Source organism: Cannabis sativa, unplaced genomic scaffold (genome assembly GCF_029168945.1).
Source record: "Cannabis sativa cultivar Pink pepper isolate KNU-18-1 unplaced genomic scaffold, ASM2916894v1 Contig7, whole genome shotgun sequence".
NCBI classification, from domain to species: domain Eukaryota; kingdom Viridiplantae; phylum Streptophyta; class Magnoliopsida; order Rosales; family Cannabaceae; genus Cannabis; species Cannabis sativa.
In genome coordinates this window covers 7,947,558-7,969,565 of record NW_026870043.1, presented here as the reverse complement: position 1 = coordinate 7,969,565, position 22,008 = coordinate 7,947,558, and the positions used below count along the sequence as shown (strand labels likewise).

At 33.0% G+C, this 22,008-nt stretch overlaps 1 protein-coding gene across 1 annotated transcript; it reads left to right on the top strand.

Annotated features, from left to right (window-relative positions):
• The first annotated feature begins 271 nt into the window (after window positions 1-271).
• On the top strand, window positions 272-886 carry LOC133033404 (uncharacterized). Its single transcript, XM_061108118.1, has one exon. The coding sequence runs from the start codon at window positions 272-274 to the stop codon at window positions 884-886; it is 615 nt and encodes a 204-aa protein (XP_060964101.1).
• Window positions 887-22,008: the final 21,122 nt, after the last annotated feature.

Here is a 22,008-nt window from a genome sequence, read left to right as displayed (position 1 = left end):
TGACCTGAGCAGAAGGAGAGGAATAGACGATCGTGCAGCTTGGAGCCTGTGCTCAAATTCGCGCTCAGAAAGATGATTCAAATCGACCAGAATGCTGAGCAGGTTAGCCCAGCCGTACAGGCACTACTAGACGAACTAAAAAATATGTTTCAAGGCATGGCTGGACAAAGAAATATTGATCTCGAGCTGGACCGAGCACGCAAGAACTCCTTAATCTCCCGAGATCAATCTTCTGGCATTGCCCCACAGGTTTAAAATGCCAACATGGAAAATGTACACAGGAAGAGAAGATCCTCTTTCTCACCTCAAGTATTTCCAAATCCAAATTGATTTGCAAGGGGTACGAGGGGACATGTGTTGCAGAATCTTTCCTGCTACCTTGTCGGAAGCCGCCCAACAATGGTATTTCAACTTGGCCCCTAGAAAGTTCAGTTCATGGAAAGCCTTCTCTTTGGAATTCAATGCACAGTTCTCCTCCTCTCTCACACTTTCGTTGGATCTGGGAGACCTGGTTGAAGTCAAGCAAAGACCAGGCGAACCTCTCCGAGCATACATCAGCAGATTCATGACGGATGCGACCAGAGTTTCACGGGTAACTAATGATGGAAAGTTATCCGCGTTACTGAGGGGCATTGAGGTCCATGGTGAACTTTGCAAGGATATAAGGAAGAAAGGGTCAGTAGACTCAATGAGTGATTTTGTTGACCGTGTCGAAGGCTTCATCAAGCTCAAAGAAGTCATTCAACGAGCAGAAGGTGAGCAAAAGCCTTGCAAGTTGAAAGCTCCTTCAATTGGAACGTCTGCCCAACTCCTCCATTACCCAAATAATTCAAACTCAAGTGGTAAACGTTCCAACAACAGCCACAGGCAAGGGAATGGGAAGTAGGGAAAGTTCAGCAAATCTGAACAAACTCCCTAGGAGAGTCAAGCAAAGTACACTGCATTCACTATCTTGACTGAAGACATAGAAAGTGTTTACATGGCAACTTAGTCACTAGGCTCATATAAGAAGCCTGAGCCCATGAAGAAAGATGTCAGCATGAGGGACATGACAAAGTTTTGTCGATTCCACGAAGACTATGGCCACAACACTAATGAATGCAACAACTTGAAGCGCGAAATTGAATTCCTGATAAGGTAAAACAACCCACACTTGCATAAGTATGTCAAGACCAATCAGGGTCAGAGGAACGACAATAACCAAGATTTACTACCTCCACCGGTAGATGGACATCTGTAAGTCATCATTGGAGGCCCGCATATTTCTGGAGATTCGGTCAAAGCTCAGGAGAGGTATGCCCGAACAGCGAAGCACGAACAAGAGGAAGTTATATGTTTATTTGATTTATAAATTCATCCAAATCCTTGTCACATTGATATTCTTGTTTATTATGTCGTCAGCACAGTGGAAAGTAATCAAGATTATGTGATTAAATGTAGTCCTACATTTATCCGTACATAGGGTTTAACTAATATGATAATCTACAAGATAGTTTACTTACACCGTGGATAAGTGCTATGTCTTTTCCAGGGCATTAGTCCAAGTAAAGCTTGGGTTGGATGCATGGAGTATGCATTGGAAGGGACTGATATTGAACTTGGATTAGATATGAGAAATTTACCGTAATATCTATTCAATTCAATATCAACTAGTTGATCCTATATGAAATGATCTTAATCCTAACATTGTTAGGTTCGATATCAAGAGTATTATTTATGTTCTTTGATTTGTTAGTTAAGCCTACTATTTGTTCAGGGTGATACGTACATTTTGGGAATATGGTAGTACAATTGAGTGGTAGCTCTAATCATAGATATGGAATCTATAGCTTCTATCTAGACAGAGAAGTGAAACGATGATTTTCTTCGAGCTTGGCTAAATAGAGATAAATGGTTGGGTACTCATTTCAGAGATTATGTTAGTTCACTGAAATATCATTTATAGGTGGCTAAGTGTTTTAAGGATAAAATACATTGAAGGGTGTAACGGTAAATTAATCCCTATGCAATTTAAATCATCTATAGAGGATCATTGATTATTGGGATTATAACAATGGAAAATTAATAGCGTATCTATATCGTGGAACATATAGAGCGTTCTATGTAACTGAGAGTGCAATTCTAAGTTCTATGGTGGATGCAATGAGGAATTAATAAGCTAGTGGATTTACTTGGTAAATTCTAGGTCTGCTTATTGGAAGCTCGGATAAATAGGCCCATGGTCCCCATACTAGTTGAGATAATACTGCTTGTAAGACTTAGTTAATTGATTTTAATTAATCAATTATAATTATAAAATTAGACTATGTATAGTTTATCAATTTTCACTAAGCTAGGGCTTAATTGTGAAGAAAAGATATTCTAGGGTTTATATGTTAATTAAGAGACTTTATTAAGTCTAATTAATAAATATATTAAATGGCAATTTTATTTAATAATTAATTTTAATTATTAAATAATTAGTTTTGGCATTTAAGTGGTTAAATTGGAAAATGGCATTTTTGAGAAATAAGATGAATAGTTGGAAAAATGGCAAAATTGCAAAGTGGGGCCCATATCCATGGAAGGCCACTTAATGGGCAATTTGCCATTTATTTTTTTTTCATTATTTTAATGTCAAATAATTCTATAAATAGGTGGATTCCTATAAATAGGTAGTGATGGCTTCAAAGGAAAAGATGATGCAAACACTTTCCTTCAGTCAAAATTTGAGCCATCCTCTCTATACCTATTTCGAAACCTTCTATCTCTCTTGCTCTCTTCAAATCTGATCCCTATAGTGATAGAGTAAGTTCCTACACACATCAAGTGGTACTCAATCATAGTGTGTAAGGCTGTGAAGAATCCAAATTCAAGAGCAGGAGAATCAGGCTCAGATCTTGGTGATACTCTGCTGCAGAAAGGATACAAGGGTTAGAGATCTGAGCAAAAGGAGCCATTTAATTTGCTGCAACCACTGTAAGGTTTCTCATACCTTTTATGTGTTTATTTTATATCGTTTTAGAATTTCATGTTTAGGATGTCAAAAACATACTTGTTAGTAAATCTAGATCCTGGTAAAATATATTCCAACAGGGGCTTCAACTCAAAGATTTTACTCCCTGTCTCCAGCCCGTGTATGGTTTCTCTGGCCAAGGTGTTGCATCTCTAGGGAAAATTCGCCTACCCCTCACTGTTGGGCAAGCTCCGAAGAGCATAAGTATAATGGCACAATTTTTGGTATTGGACGTTTCATTAGCCTTTAATGTCATGTTAGGTCGGCCAGCTTTATATGACTTAAAGGTTGTTATAACCTTGCCATAACCAAGGCTAAAAAGGAAGTATCCTCTAGCCAGAGTTCAGACAAGGGGAAAAACATTGCCAAATAGGGAACATCCCAAGGCGGGGCTGAAGATGTGGATCCTAGACTTGGGGACCAAAGCAACAATGTTGGACCAGTGGAAGAACTGGAAGACATTGAGATTGACCCAAATATTCTGACCAGAAAGCTTAAAATTGGAAAAGCTTTGTTGCTCGAAGTAAAATCAGCATTGATAAAATTTCTGAGAGCAAACCTAGACATTTTTGCCTGGTTGCATGAGGATATGTCGAAATCGATCCCTCTATAATGTCACATGTCCTAAATATTGATCCAAACTTCCGACCAATTCAGCAGAAGCGAAGACTGTTTGACAAGGAGCGAGCCCTAGCCCTGAAGGAAGAGGTACAAATGTAACAATTTAATCATTGAAGCTTTCTACCCAGCTTGGGTTGCTAATCCCGTACTAGTACCCAAGCCGAATAAGAAATGGCGAGTTTGTATTGATTTTACCGACCTCAACAAGGCGTAGCCCAAAGACTATTTTCCACTCCCAAGAATAGATTAGTGGGTGGACGCAACAGCAGGGCACGAAATATTAAGCTTTATGGATGCTTATTTGGGGTATAATCAAATCAAAATGCATCCACCATACCAAGAACATACAAGTTTTCGAACATATATGGGTCTATCGCTATAAGGTAATGTCGTTTGGTCTCAAAAACGCTAGAGCTACATACCAAAGATTGGTAAATAAGATGTTTAAAGACCAGATCGGATGAAACATGGAAGTGTAAGTGGATGACATGCTTGTCAAATCTAGGAAGGCTGGGGGGCACATGTTGGAAATTATTTTACCAGGATCTTAGATCTACTCACAAGTATGTTGATTAACACCCTAAATATGAACTTTCTAAAACGATGAAAAAACACATATAAAGTTTAGTAAACCTTACATTGGGTGCAGCGGAATATAATGACTCCTTCCGTTCAGATATCAAGCCCTTGATTCCTTTCTGTAGCAGAGCATTATCAATATCTGAACCTGGATCTCTTTCTCTGATTCTTTAGTGCTGAAACTCCTTCTTGCTGAAAGTCTTTCATCACGATCTTCCTCACTATGATTGAGGTATCACTTGCTGTGTGTGGGCACTACTCTAATCACTAAGTATTTGGAAATTGAAGAGGGAAGAAAGAGAAGAAGGTGGCGGCTAGGTATAGACAGAGAAGGCTCAGGTTTTTCTCTGAAGGAAAAAGTAAAAAATTTAGTGTGTAAATTTCCTGAAGCCTTCACTATCTATTTATAGCATTCCACTAGGGTTAGGTTTGAATTATTTGGCATTAAAATAATGAAAATATCAGTTTGAAAAATCATTCCAAGTGGCCGGCCATGTAGAGTAATGGGCCTTACTTGGATTTTGCAATTTTCTCAATTCTGCATCTGATTTTCTCAAAAACGCCAATTTTCTAATTCAACCATTTAAATGCCAATTCTAACTATTTAATAACTATAAATAATTATTAAATAATATTTTCATTTATCATATTTATTAATTGAACCATACAAAGTATCATAATTAACAAATATGCCGCTAAAAGTCTTTTTTTACAATTTCGCCCTTACTTAGTGAAAGAATTTACAAATAGACATAGTCTAATTTGAGAATTATAATTGATTAATCAAAACCAATTATATGGGTCTTACAAGCAATATTATCTCAACTAGTGGGGGGACCATGGGTCTATATAACCGAGCTTCCAATAAGTAGATCAAGAATTTATAACTTAAATTCACTAACTTATTAATTCTTCGTTGAACCCACGCATAGAACTTAGAATTGCACTCTCAGTATATAGAATGCTTTATATGTTCCACCATATAGACACATCATTAGTTATCCATTGTTATAATCTTAATTTGATCAATGATCCTCTATATGAATGATCTACACTGTAAAGGGATTAGATTACCGTTACACCGTACAATGTATTTAATCCTTAAAACACTTAACCCCGTATAAATGATATTTCAACTTATGTGAAATGAGATCTCCACCATTTATTTTCGTTTGGTCAAGCTCGAAGGAGATCATCCTTTACTTACTATTCGCCAGATAGAAGCTATAGATTCCATGTTGATGTTAGCGCTCCCACTCAATTGCACTACCGTGTTCCCAAAATGTACGTATCACCCTGACCCAAAAGTAGGCTTAACTAACAAATCAAAGAACACGAATAGCCTCTCGAGATTGAGCCTAATCATAACATGATTAAGATCATTTGATCTAGGATCAACTAGGCGATATTGACTTGAATAGATATTACGGTAAGTTTAATAAATCTAAGTTAAAGTTCAATATCGGTCCCTTCTGATGCATACTCCATGCACCCAACCTGAGCTTTACTTTAACCAATGCTCTGGAAAGAACATAGCATTTATCCAAATGCAAGTAAACTCTGTTGTAGATTATCATATCACTAAAACCCTATGTCTGATAAATCTAGGAATCTTTATTCACATAGTCATGTTTACTTTCCAATGTGTTGACAGCACAATAAACTGGATCAAGTATGTGAAAAGGGTTTTAGATGAAATCATACATTATATACGTATAATCATGAAATAAATCATGTGAACCATGCAACATTAAATGTTATTTCCGATCTATATTAATAAGTAAATCTGATTATATTGAAATGAGTTTTATTTAGGGCATAAAACCCAACAAACTCCCACTTGCACTAATATAAAACAAAAAAGTGCATTTCAAATAATCTCAACACCTTGATATACAAATCAAGTGTAGTAGAAGTAAACTCCTCGTAATAGGATCTGAAAGGTTGAATTAAACACAACCTTTTCTCCACCATTACTCTTCCTTAATCATAAAATCATTTATAATGTGAACTTTCCTTAGACTGAATAAGTACCTTTCCTGCAACTTTAACATTTAGTCCCTTTCTGGTAGACCTAGAGACTTCAGATAGGTTTTTACACTTCTCCAAAATCAGTATTCCACCCCCAGAGTAATCACCATCTTATCAGAAAGATTTTCTAGCACAAAGGCAAATTTCGAAATCTGATGTGGTGTAGTCTAAGAGTTTTAAACACACCCTTATAGACTAACATATAGTTCCTCTTCTTTATCTTAAGATTTACTTGATTGTCTTCCAATGTTCTTCTCCTGGATTAATCTGATACCTACTCATTACTCCCACTCAACAAGCAGTGTACGGTCTAAGGCATACAAAAGCATATCTAAGACCTCTCACTGTTGATTTAAGAAATTCTTTCATGGCTTTATCTTTTTTGGAATAGTTGAGACTTTTCCTTAGATAAATAAAATCTATGCCTAGAAGTCGAGAAGCCACCTGGGAGCTAGAGTTAGATATGAGAGCTCAATATCCAGAGTTATTCAGTTTAGATTTCGGGGACGAAATCCTTTTAAGGGGGGGATAGTTGTAAAGACCGCTTAGTTTAATTTGGAAATTAGCAGTTAATCACGTTTAATTATGAAACTATTTATAGCTATTTAAATAATTATTTATACTGTTATTATTGATTTCAGAGATGCATTTTATTTCATTCAGTAGTTTTCATAAGTTTGCATTTCCGGTGCCCGGTAACATGGAACTCGGTGTTTGGCTCAGTAAAATCACAACTTTGTATGTTAGTAGTGTGGGACGGTTTATTAGACATTGGGAATGTCGGGATTGGCCGGGAATTTAGAAATTCCTAAAATACCCCTTTAGTGCTTTTTATGCTATATTAGTGTGAAGGGGCAAAATGGTCATTTTGCCCCATTGATATTTTGTCCTTTAGTGGACTTAGTAAATAAATTTAATATGTTATTTGATTTTTATTTTGGCTGAAGTAAAATGGGTTAAGTGGCATTTAATTTCATTTTCTTTTCAAACTTAGAAAAGTTTAGAAATTTTTCAAAAAGCTCTCTCTTTTCTTCTCTCTTGTTCGGCCCTTTGAAGCAGCAAGAACTTGTGATTTTCTTTGGTTTTTCAAGCTAATTTTGTGTGCAACTCAAGCTTTAGGTATTGTTCTTACTCTTGTCTTCTTTGTTTTCTTGAATTTTTGATGAAAAATGGTGTAATGCATGCTTAGTTTAGGTTGTTGTTGCTGCTGGATTTTTGATGTTGTTTCTGAAGTTAAAGCATGATAAATTGAGGTTAATTAAGTTGCTTGTGATGCATGATAGTTAGGTTGTTTAGAGTTGTGGAGATTTTAGCTCAAAAGTTTAGTTTTCAAAGAGAATTTTTGAAATTGGTGGCTGTAGTTATTGCATGAGTTAGAGTTTGTTTTCTGCAGTGTTTTTATGCATGATTATGTAGTTTTAATCTAGTTTTGAGGCTTGTAAGTGAGCTTTAGCCAAGTTTGAGTTTGAACTCAAAGCTTGGAGCTCAGATGGTGATTTTTAATTCTGTGCTTTCTGGGCTGTATTGTTGCTTTAGAATTGTTCCTTAGGGTCTAAATAGCAGGTCTGGAAGTTTTGGTATAGTTTGGTTTGGATTTGTGCAATGTGTGAATTTTTGAAAAATTCCTGCGAGGAACCGGAATTCTGGTTGTGCATCCGGAATTCCGGATGAGGGTTCAGGAATTCCCAGAACCAGAATTCCGGTTCCAGAACCGGTCTACCGGTTGGGGAATTTTCAGGAACCCTAGATTTTCTCATTTTTATGTTATTTGGGGTATTGCCATGCTTTTTATCGATAGGGAAACTTTTAGTTCCTAGTTTAAGTCCCCGGGAAGTGATTTAGCGTATCACTCTTATAGTGTTGTGATTGTTATGGTTTAGGAGCCTGTAATTCGCCGCGCAGTTCGTTCAAGTCAGGTTGACCGGCACAACTGAATTCTGATTTGAGGTAAGATTAGTATAACAGTATGCATATATAGATTACATGTTTAGCGTGCATGTAGGAAGCCTGTTAGATTACATTAGATATGTATGTTGGCTTCGAACCATCCGACTGTGTCACATCGGTACAGGCTAGAGTATGACTAGCAGCTGGAGTATGACCAGTGTACCGAGTATAGGCTGACACTGTATCACATTGGTACAGGCTAGAGTATGACTAGCAGCTGGAGTATGACCAGTTTGACCGAGTATAGGCTGATACTGTAACACATCGGTACAGGCTAGAGTATGACTAGCAGTTGGAGTATGACCAGTTCGACCGAGTATAGGCTGTTACTTGTCAATAAGACCGTCCCTATGAACATTCAGGACTCATTATCGTGTTGGACACGGCAGTTAGGGTTATGGTCAGGGGTATGGGCATCTGATCATGACTCGGGATTTATGTATGTTTATTATTATGCTTTTCTTACTGACTCTGTCGACTCACAGTGCTATGTTCATGTGTAGGTAAGGGCAAGACCAAAGCTGTGGAGCCGTGAGGACGAGCCTATGAAGATTGTACAAGTCGGGGCGGTTAGGCCTGGAGCGTACGATCCTCGGGATAGCAATGCTATTTTTGTAATTAGTCGCTAGGCGACAAGTATTTTATATAGACAGTATACTTTTGTAAAAGGTTTTGTAATCGGGATCCCGAGTATTTTGTATAAATATTTTACAAGTTTATTTAAAAAGCAAAAATTTTAATTAATCCCGATTTCCATAAACCTCGTTGATTAGCAACGAGCTGCACAGTATGTTTAAAAATCACGTAATATGCCTATGCTAGTTAGGGTGTTACAGATTCAACCATAGTTCTATTGGCTTTCCTTCTTAGTTTCTTATCTTGACAATCCATTACTTGTTTAAACTCACAATGGATTTTAAATCACTAGTGTCTCCCAAGTCATAAGAAGGTGAGTTCCTAGAAACTCTCCCACTACGACAAGGTACCGTGAATTATGTCTAAGAAAACTAAATGGTATTAACCTCTTCGGTTGTGACAAGACAATAGACCCAGTGGGATCATCATATGTCATATAAGATGATAGAACACTTTTGGAATCAAGAAATAAATATCTCCTTTATTTGCTACTTTATTTTCAGACTTAGTCATTATCTTAGAAAAGTAGTATTTGTTTGAACAAACACTTTCTTATCTATTGACTATGGGATGGTCCACCCCTAATCACTTAGAATAGCTAACAAAACATGGTTAACAGTTCAAGCTTTTCTGAAGATTTTGATTAGGTCATCCATGAATCTAGTAATGATTTACATTAAGTATACAACCATTACATCATTCTAAAATTGTATTACCATTGAAGGATTTAGGCAACGACTAGTAACTAATCATCAATATGCAAATCGAAATTTCTGGGGAGGTAAGTTTGGATATAATTCAAAAATCAATTTAATGATCTTTGAACTGCATATCTTCTAACTATTTCTCCACCCCTATCAGTTCGCAAGATCTATAACCACTTACCTTAATTGTTTGAACCATTGCTAGAAATTAATGAAATTTTTAAACATTTCAAATTTCTTTGCATAAGGTATAATCTAGAGTTATCGCTATAAGAATACAACGAAAAAACTCATATCCACCCCTGAATGTACATCCATCTGCGAATGAAATGAACTACTTTCAGTGGATATAGGCATATTAACTCTTTGCAGAGATTGATCTTGTCAAAAATACAATGAACAAGATAGAAATGCCATAGATTAATAAAAATATGGTTGTGTCTTTTTGATGACTTAGGTTTAGTTACATTAAGAAGTTCTTAGAATAGTGCAAGTGGATCCTGGTCACAGAATACTAAACTCATATTCCATACAGTATGAAACCAATGATAGAAAATGGTTATTAAACACTTGTAAAAGTGTAACTGTATTGTATTCTGAAATTAGAAATATAAAAATTTCTGTTTGGAATCTAAAATTAAAGTCAAAGACTTAAATTTATACCAAATATAATGAGTAATTCTATCTTGGACCACCACTACTAATTTAACTCTAAGTCTGATTTGCCCATACAAGTAGGAGATTTCTAAGATTGAGGATTTATATCAATTGGGAATAGAATTTCGGGATTATAATCATATGCGTCATTTAATTTCTTAAGAGAAAATATAATGACATTAAATGATATATAGACCATTCATCCAATGATATGTTATTGAGCTAATTTGAAATGAATAAGCTAAGAGGAATTAGTATAATTTCGTTTATAAATATGATTCCAACGATGCTTCGATTAACGAGAGTCAAAGTAATCTTATTTATAAAATCTTCTTGTTTCATATTATAAAAATACTAGTCTAAGGTGTCATCAATTGATGAATAGCTAGATGTTGCATATACAATATTTATCATTTCGAGATCTAACACTATTATGTATGTCTAATGGTGAAAATTCATTAGGGATTTATCTCATTAGATAAACAAACCTAGTTAGACCAACATTGAAGATTCAAAATTAAACTACAATTTAATAACAGAAAATAACATGGTTCAATATAAATTCATACACAATTCAGAAATTATTAAACATATAGCAAGTAGGAATGACAAGTGAAAATACTAAAACATACAATCCTAAATAATTTCTAAGGTTTTCAACAAACTGATATCAGTGTCCCGTTTAGGCGAGAGTCAAAGCTACCATCCATTGAATAGAGTTGTCAGCTCATCTCAAATGTTAAACATTCTAGCAACCTTTTATTCGATCAAGATTGGAAATCAGCGTTGTCCCGTTTAGGCGAGAGTCAAGGCAATTCTATCTTATGAGCTTCCACCATTGTTTCATTATTTGCAAGTCAAATATGGTCGCCACCATTAGGGTGATCCATACCATATAAAACACTTACAAACTACTTATCTTTCGAGATTAAACGGTGCGAAATTGCTAATGAACGTTCCTCCATTAGGGAGGATTACTCACTAAAACAAACGCGATGTAAAACCAACAATGGAGATCGAATATCTTAATAATAAAGCTCATTATTTAAAGAGAGTTGTATTTTCTCTGATTCTCTTTATTTAATCTATTTATTTTAAATATATATATTTAGTTAATTAAAATTTCCAATTTAGAATGAAAAATTCTAAATATAAATTTTAATTTAATATTTATAAATTTTACTTAGATGGATATGAAAATAACATGAATTATTTCCATCTTAGTAATAATTTCCAATTAATATTTAGAGTAATATTCAATTTAAGTTGTTACAAAATTAATTTAAATTAATTTACAAGTCAAATTTTAATTTTCTATAGATATATATTGCATTTCGAAAAATTAAAGTATTCAAGGATACAATTTTCGAAAATGCATGTAAAAATAAAAAATAAATCCTGGAAAAATTATTCTAATTTAATATTGGCCCAAAATTAATTAATAAAATTAATTTACAACAAAAAATATCTGAACTTGGAATTGAATCCCAATACACTGCCCAGGCACTCCACAACAAAATGGAGTTGTAGAAAGAAGAAATCGCACTCTTTTGGAAATGGTTAGGTCTATGCTTAGTTATTCAACTCTGTCTACGTCCTTCTGGGGATATGCTATACAGATGGCTAATGACATTTTAAATGTTTTTCCATCTAAAGCAGTCCCTAAGACACCCGTCGAACTTTGGAATTGTCGTACATCTAGTTTATGCCACTACAGAATTTGGGGGTGCCCTGATCATGTCTTGAGAAAGAAAGAAGGCAAACTTGAATCACGAACTAAAGTGTGCATGTTTGTCGGAAATTCTAAAGAGACTAGGGGTGGACTATTTTATAGTCACAAGGATAACAAAGTGTTTCTTTCTACAAATGCTACTTTCCTTGAAGAAAACTATATTAAAGACAACAAACCGAAAAGTAAAGTTGTTTTAGAGGAAATGCTTTCAGATATAACTCCTTCCAATGTTCCGTCCTCTTCCACTCAAGAAGAGGACAATCCCACTCCCTCAGTCGAACCAACTAAGAAAACTACTACCAAAGTTCCTGTTCAGAAGATCACCGCTCCTCGTCGTAGTGGGAGGGTTTCAACAAAACCAGCTCGTTATGGCTTGGATGGTGAAATCAATATGGTCGTTGGTGACGGTATTGAAGACGACCCATTAACCTATAAACAGGCAATAGCTAGTCCGCAACGGAAACGATGGTCAGCCGGCATGGATTCAGAAATGGATTCCATGAAAAAGAACAAAGTCTGGGAATATGTAGACGTACCCGATGACTATCGTCCAATCGGATGTAAGTGGGTTTACAAGAAGAAAAGAGGAGTTGGAGGCCAAGTCGAAACTTTTAAAGCTAGACTTGTAGCCAAGGGTTATACCTAAAGAGAAGGTGTGGACTATGAGGAAACTTTTAGTCCTGTTGCCATGCTCAAATCCATCCGAATTCTTCTCTCCATAGCTGTTGCTTTCGATTATGAAATCTGGCAAATGGATGTCAAGACTGCCTTCCTTAATGGGGTACTTGGAGAAACCATCTATATGGAGCAACCAGAAGGCTATGTTCTTCCAGGGCAGGAAAAGAAAGTTTGCAAATTAAATAGGTCTATCTGAATGGAAGGAGACATTTTATTCCGCTGCACCAATGTAACATTTCTCATACTTTATATGTGTTTATTTCATAATCGTTTTAGAAGTTCATATTTAGGATGTTAATCAATATACTTGTAAGTAGATCTAAGATCCTGGTAAAATAATTTCCAACAACTTGTATCAGAGCCATGGTAATTGATTTGCTTGCAAGAAATTTGGACTTAAAACGATTTGCTTGATGTTTTGGATGTTATCATGTTATTTTGAGTGTTGTTTGATGATTGATTGATGTTATCATTTTTATGTTAGCGCTCCAACTCAATTGCACTACCGTGTTCCCAAAATGTACGTATCACCCTGACCCAAAAGTAGGCTTAACTAACAAATCAAAGAACACGAATAGCCTCTTGAGATTGAGCCTAATCATAACAGGATTAAGATCATTTGATCTAGGATCAACTAGGCGATATTGACTTGGAAGATATTACCGTAAGTTTAATAAATCTAAGTCAAAGTTCAATATCAGTCCCTTTCGATGCATACTCCATGCACCCGACCTGAGCTTTACTTTAACCAATGCTCTGGAAAGAACAAAGCATTTCTCCAAATGCAAGTAAACTCTGTTGTAGATTATCATATCAGTAAAACCCTATGTCTGATAAATCTAGGAAACTTTATTCACATAATCATGTTTACTTTCCAATATGTTGACGACACAATAAATAGGATCAAGTATGTGAAAAGGGTTTCAGATGAATTTATACATTATGTACATAAAATCATGAAATAAATAATGTGAACCATGGAACATTAAATGTTATTTCTGATCTATATTAATAAGTAAATCTGATTATATTGAAATGAGTTTTATTTAGGGCATAAAACCCAACAAACTCTCACTTGCACTAATATAAAACAAAAAGTGCATTTCAAATAATCTCAACACCTTGATAGACAAATCAAGTGTAGTAGTAGTAAACTCCTCGTAATAGGATCTGAAAGGTTGAATTAAACACAACCTTTTCTCCACCATTACTCTTCCTTAATCACAAAATCATTATTAATGTGAAATTCCTCTCTATATGTGTACTCTCTTGGGATACTGGATTCTATACCTTTGGCAACTACTTCTTGGTTATTCAGGAAGTAACACTAGTAGTTAAGGAAATTTGGAATGGTGCCAAAGATCTATAGAACTTTCCTTAGACTGAATACGTACCTTCCCTGCAACTTTAACATTTAGTCCCTTTCTGGTAGACCTAGAGACTTCAGATAGGTTTTTACACTTCTCCAAAATCACTATTCCATCCCCAGAGTAATCACCATCTTATCAGAAAGATTTTCTAGCACAAAGGCAAATTTCGAAATCTGATGTGGTGTAGTCTAAGAGTTTTAAACACACCCTTATAGACTAACATATAGTTCCTCTTCTTAATCTTAAGATTTACTTGATTATCTTCCAATGTTCTTCTCCTGGATTAATCTATTACCTACTCCTTACTCCCACTCAACAGCAGGTGTCTGGTCTAAGGCATACAAAAGCATATCTAAGACCTCTCACTGTTGATATAAGAGATTCTTTCATGGCTTTATCTTTTCTGGAATAGTTGAGACTTTTCCTTAGATAAATAAAATCTATGCCTAAGAAGTTGTGAAGCTTCTATAGATTGTCATTAGAAAGAAAATGCTTCAGCATCTTACTAAAGTAAGTTGCTTGCATTAGAGTAAGTAATTACCAGGTATACCACAAGCCATAGGTTTAGATAAACTCAAACCTATAATACTAGGAACAGGAAGTTTTGTTAACTCCATTGAATAGACTTGTACACGAAATTTCCTCTTATGTCCTTGTAATAGAAAACTTTAGGTTACTCCATGTGAATGGATCAAACTATAGTTCTCTTGGCTTTCTTCTTAGTTTCTTATCTTGACAATCCATTACTTGTTTAAACTCACAATGGATTTTATCACTAGTGTCTTCCAAGTCATAAGAAATGAAGTTCCTAGAAACTCTCCCACTACAACAAGGTACCGTGAATTATGTCTAAGAAAACTAAATGGTATTAACCTCTTTGGTTGTGACAAGACAACAGAGGTAGTGGGATTATCATATGTCAAATAAGATGATAGAACACTTTTGGAATAAAGAAAAAATATCTCCTTTATTTGCTACTTTATTTTCAGACTTAGTAATTATCTTAGAAAAGTAGTATTTGTTTAAACAAGCACTTTCTTATTTATTGACTATGGGATGGTCCACCCCTAATCACTTAGAATAGCTAACAAACCATGGTTAACAGTTTTAGCTTTTCTTAAGATTTTGATTAGGTCATCCATGAATCTAGTAATGATTTACATTAAGTATACAACCATTACATCATTCTGAAATTGTATTGCCATAGATGGATTTAGGCAACGACTAGTAACTAATCATCAATATGCAACTCGAAATTTCTGGGGCGATAAGTTTGGATATAATGAAAAAATCAATTTAATGATCTTTGAACTGCATATCTACTAACTATTTCTCCACCCCTATCAGTTCGCAAGATCTTTAACCACTTACCTTAATGGTTTTAACCATTGCTAGAAATTAATGAAATTTTTCAAACATTTCAAATTTCTTTGCATAAGGTATAATCTAGAGTGATCGTTTTAAGAATACAACGAAAAACTCATATCCACCCCAGAATGTACATCTATCTGCGAATGAGATGAACTTCTTTCAGTGGATATAGGCATATTAACTCTTTGCAGAGATTGATCTTGTCAAAACCACTATGAAAAAGATACAAATGCCATAGATTAAAAAAATGTGTGGTTGTGTCTTTTGATGACTTAGGTTTAGTTACATCAAAGAGTTCTTAGAATAGTGCAAGTGGATCCTGGTCACAGAATACTAAACTCGTATTCCATACAGTTTGAATCCATTAATAGAAGATGGATATTAAACACTTGAGAAAGTGTAACTGTATTGTATTCTGGAATTAGAAATATAAGAAAATTTCTGTTTGGAATCTGAAATTAAAGTCAGACTTAAATTTATACCAAATATTATGAGTAATTCTATCTTGGACCACCACTACTAATTTAACTCTAAGTCTGATTTGCCCATACAAGTAGGAGATTTCTAAGATTGAGGATTTATATCAATTGGGAATAGAATTTCGGGATTATAATCATATGCGTCATTTAATTTCTTAATAGAAAATATAGAATGACATGAAATGATTTATAGACCATTCATCCAATGATATGTTATTGAGCTAATTCGAAATGAATAAGCTAAGAGGAATTAGGATAATTTCGTTTATAAATAAGAATCCAACGATGCTTCGATTAGCGAGAGTCAAAGTAATCTTATTTATATATAATCTTCTTGTTTCATATTGTAAAAATACTAGTATAAGGTGTCATCTATTGATGAACAGCTAGATGTTGCATATACAATATTTATCTCTCGAGATCTAACACCATTATGTATGTCTAATGGTGAAAATCCACTAGGGATTTAGCTCATTAGACTAACAAACCAAGTTAGACCAACAATGAAGATTCGAAATTAAACTACAACTTAATAACAGAAAATAACATGGTTCAATATAAATTCATACACAATTCAGAAATTATTAAACATATAGCAAGTAGGAACGACAAGTGAAAATACTAAAACATACAATCCTAAACTCTCTTGTAGATTATCATATCAGTAAAACCCTATGTCTGATAAATCTAGCAAACTTTATTGACATAATCATGTTTACTTTCCAATATGTTGACGACACAATAAATAGGATCAAGTATGTAAAAAGGGTTTCAGATGAATTTATACATTTTGTACATATAATCATGAAATAAATCATGTGAACCATGCAACATTAAATGTTATTTCTGATCTATATTAATAAATAAATTTGATTATATTGAAATGAGTTTTATTTAGGGCATAAAACCCAACAAACTCTCACTTGCACTAATATAAAATAAAAAGTGCATTTCAAATAATCTCAACACCTTGATATACAAATCAAGTGTAGTAGTAGTAAACTCCTCGTAATAGGATCTGAAAGAGTGAATTAAACACAACCTTTTCTCCACCATTACTCTTCCTTAATCACAAAATCATTGATAATGTGAAATTCCTCTCTATATGTCTACTCTCTTGGGATACTGGATTCTATACCTTTGGCAACTACTCTTTGTTAATCAGGAAATTAACACTAGTAGTTTAGGCAATATGGAATGGTGCCAAAAATGTATAGAACTTTGCTTAGACTGAATAAGTACCTTTCCTGCAACTTTAACATTCAGTCCCTATCTGGTAGACCTAGAGACTTCAGATAGGTTTTTACACTTCTCCAAAATCACTATTCCACCCCCAGAGTAATCACCATCTTATCAGAAAGATTTACTATCACAAAGGCAAATTTCGAAATCTGATAAGGTGTAGTCTAAGAGTTTTAAACACACCCTTATAGACTAACATATAGTTCCTCTTCTTAATCTTAGGATTTACTTGATTGTGTTCCAATGTTCTTCTCCTGGATTAATCTGATACCTACTCATTACTCCCACTCAACAGCAGGTGTCTGGTCTAAGGCATACAAAAGCATATCTAAGACCTCTCACTGTTGATATAAGAAATTCTTTCATGGCTTTATCTTTTCTGGAATAGTTGAGACTTTTCCTTAGATAAATAAAATCTATGTCTGAGAAGTTGTGAAGCTTCTATAGATTTCCATTAGAAAGAAAATGCTTCATCATCTTACTAAAGTAAGTTGCTTGAATTAGAGTAAGTAATTACCAGGTATACCACAAGCCATAGGTTTAGATAAACTCAAACCTATAATACTAGGAACATGAAGTTTTGTTAAGTCCATTGAAATGACTTATAAACGAAAATTTCCTTTTATGTCCTTGTAATAGAAAACTTTAGGTTATTCCATGTGAATGGATTAAACCATAGTTCTTTTGGCTTTCTTCTTAGTTTCTTATCTTGACAATCCATTATTTGTTTAAACTCACAATGGATTTTAATCACTAGTGTCTCCCAAGTCATAAGAAGGTGAGTTCCTAGAAACTCTCCCACTACGACAAGGTACCGTGAATTATGTCGAAGAAAACTAAATGGTATTAACCTCTTTGGTTGTGACAAGACAACAGAGGCAGTGTGATCATCATATGTCATATAAGATGATAGAACACTTTTGGAATCAAGAAAAATATCTCCTTTATTTGCTACTTTATTTTCAGACTTAGTCATTTCTTAGAAAAGTAGTATTTGTTTGAACAAACACTTTCTCATCTATTGACAATGGGATGGTCCACCCCTAATCACTTAGAATAGCTAACAAACCATGGTTAACAGTTCTAGCTTTTCATAAGATTTTGATTAGGTCATCCATGAATCTAGTAATGATTTACATGAAGTATACAACCATTACATCATTCGGATATTGTATTACCATAGAAGGATTTAGGCAACGACTAGTAACTAATCATCAATATGGAGCTCAAAATTTCTGGGAAGGTAAGTTCGGATATAATTCAAAAATCAATTTAATGATCTTTGAACTGCATATCTACTAACTATTTCTCCACCCCTATCAGTTCGTAAGATCTTTAACCACTTACCTTAATGGTTTTAACTATTGCTAGAAATTTATGAAATTTTTCAAACATTTCAAATTTCTTTGCTAAAAGGTATATCTAGAGTTATCGTTTTAAGAATACAACGAAAAACTCATATCCACCCCTGAATGTACATCCATCTGCGAATGAGATGAACTACTTTCAGTGGATATAGGCATAGATACAAATGCACTATGAACAAGATACAAATGCCATAGATTATTAATAAAAATGTGGTTGTGTCTTTTTGATGACTTTGGTTTAGTTACATCAAAGAGTTCTTAGAGTAATGCAAGTGGATCATGGTCACAGAATACCTAACACATATTCCATACAGTTTGAATCCATTAATAGAAGATGGATATTAAACACTTGAGCAAGTGTAACTGTATTGTATTCTGGAATTAGAAATATAAGAAAATTTCTGTTTGGATTCTAAAATTAAAGTCAAAGACTTAAATTCAACCAAATATAATGAGTAATTCTATCTTGGACCAGCACTACTAATACAAACTCTAAGTCAGATTTGCCCATACAAGTAGGAGATTTCTAAGATTGAAGATTTATATCAATTGGGAATAGAATTTCGGGATTATAATCATATGCGTCATTTAATTTCTTAACAGAAAATATAGAATGACATGAAATGATTTATAGACCATTCATCCAATGATATGTTATTGAGCTAATTCGAAATGAATAAGCTAAGAGGAATTAGGATAATTTCGTTTAAAATAAGAATCCAACGATGCTTTGATTAGCGAAAGTCAAAGTAATCTTATTTATACAATCTTCTTGTTTCATATCGTAAAAATACTAGTCTAAGGTGTGATCAATTGATGAACAACTAGATGTCGCATATACAATATTTATCTTTCGAGATCTAACACTATTACGTATGTCTAATGGTGAAAATTCACTAGGGATTTATCTCATTAGATAAACAAGCCAAGTTAGACCAACAATGAAGATTCGAAATTAAACTACAACTTAATAACAGAAAATAACATGGTTCAATATAAATTCATACACAATTCAGAAATTATAAACATATAGCAAGTAGGAATGACAAGTGAAAATACTAAAACTTACAATCCTAAATAATTTCCAAGGTTTTTCAACAAACTGATACAGTGTCCGGTTTAGGCGAGAGTCAAAGCATCATCCATTGAATAGAGTTGTCAGCTCATCTAAAATGATAACCATTCTAGCAACCTTTTATTCGATGAAGATTGGAATTCAGCGTTGTCCCGTTTAGGCGAGAGTCAAGGCAATTCTATCTTATGAGCTTCCACCATTGTTTCATAATTTGCAAGTCAAGTATGGTTGCCACCATTAGGGTGATCTATACCATACAAAACACTTACAAACTACTTATCATTCGAGATTAAACGGTGCGAAATTGCTAATGAACGTTCCTCCATTAGGGAGGATTACTCACTAAAACAAACGCACTGTAAAACCCACAATGGAGATCGAATGTCTTTTGATTAAAAGCTCATTATTTAAAAAGAGTTGTATTTTCTTTGATTCTCTTTACTTATTCTGTTTATTTTAAATATATAATTATTTAATAAAAAATTTCTAATTTAGAATGAAAAATTCTAAATATAAATTTTAATTTAATATTTATAAATTTCACTTAGATAGATATGAAAATAACATGAATTATTTCCATCTTAGTAATAATTTCCAATAAATATTTGAAAAATATTCAATTTAAGTTGTTACAAAATTAATTTAAATTAATTTACAACTCAAATTTAATTTTCTATAAATATATATTGCATTTCGAAAAATTAAAGTATTTAAGAATACAATTTTCGAAAAATGCATATTAAAATAAAAAATAAATCTTGGAAAAATTATTCTAATTTAATGTTGGCCCAAAATTAATTAATAAAATTAATTTACAACAAAAAATATAATTTTCCTATTTAATTAAATATATAAGAAAAATTTTAAATATTTAAGTATGATGATGAAAATCAATTTAAATATTAATTTTCTATTTAATTAAATACACTAGAAAAATACTTCAAGCAAAAATATCATCTATTTAGATTTTCCTTTGACTAATTAATTCAATTTCTAATAATATACTTTAATTCAATTTATTTTAAATTAATCAATAAATGAAAAAATCATTGATTTAAGTTGTTCCAAAATTAAAATAAATAATTTAGAACTTTAATCTATTTTTCAAATAAAATTCGAAATTCCAGCATTTAAGAAATGCAATTTCAAAAATTGATTAATAAAATAAAGAAAAAATATATTTTGAAAATTATTTAAATTTAGTTGAAAAAATAAATTTCAACTAAAAATTATTTTCTATTTAATTAAGTGTCATGAAAAAGAAATATTTAAGTATGATGATGAAAATCAACTTAGATATTTAATTTTCAAGTTAATTAAATGTATTAAATTCAAGAAATAAATAATTAAGTGTAGAGAAGGCTTAATTATTAATCTCTAGTTTAATACTAGGAAAAATATACTTAAAATAAACTGTACTAAAATTAATTATATAAATAATTAATTTCACAATGTATAATATTTTCCTATTTAATATTAGAAATAATAAGTAGTCTAGAAATAACTATCTAGAAAATATCTTATTTGACTAAGTATCTTTTCCACAAAATTTGAAAAAATATCTAATTTAAGTTGTATTAGAAAAAATCTAGAACTTAAATATTTTCAAATTTAAATTTAATTAAATATCAAAAATTAAGTTGTAACCACTTAATTCAAAAATATTCCATTTTAAGTTAATATTCGAAAAGATGTTAACCTAAAAATATCTAAAATATTCCATTTTAAGTTAATATTCGAAAAGATATTAACCTAAAACATATCTAAAGAATCTTAATAACCAATGCCTAAAATTCCTCAACTTAATTTTGAAATTTTAAATCCAAAAGATATTCAGATTTAAGTTGGTTAGTTGTAGATAACTAAATATAAACTTAAATAGGAATATTTAATGAAAAATTTAAATTAAGTTTCAGAAAGAATCTAGATGGTTATAATTCTATATTTAATTAAATACAAGAAAATACATATAGTTTAGCTTAGAATAAACAATTCTTTAAACTATAATTTTCTTAAATTAATTTCAAAATAAATGAAATTAATTATGTTGCTAATCAATTTTATTAGGTTAAACTAGTTTAATTAACCTAGTACAGTTATTCAAAGCAAATGGGCCTTCACAATTGGGGTGGTTCATGTGAGGGGGTGCTGTGTTCAGTATGTCGTACCCACTTCTATGGCTTCCAACTCTCACACAAGGCCCAAAAGAGAGGAATTTAACCTTAAAATGAACAACTGTTATTAATTGAATAGGCCCAAAAACTAAATGGGCCTAAATAAAAATCTATGAAGAACTATGACATTTTATTTAGCAACAACAACCTATATGCATCTATAATGAAATTAAACACATAGGCTCACACAGGCTCACTTTGGATGGGTCCTATCATGTTGCTAGGTCATACACAGATGAAAGAAGATTGTAAATATACCTGTTACAAATTATTGACTTGACCAAGGGAGCCATAAGATCATTAGATCTGGCAAAAAGTTAACCATGGCTATTTGCAATCAAGCAATAATA

What these genes read in the sequence shown, in the direction of transcription:
- LOC133033404 (XM_061108118.1), top strand. Translation starts at nt 272, where the DNA reads ATGTACACAGGAAGAGAAGATCCTCTTTCTCACCTCAAGTATTTCCAA.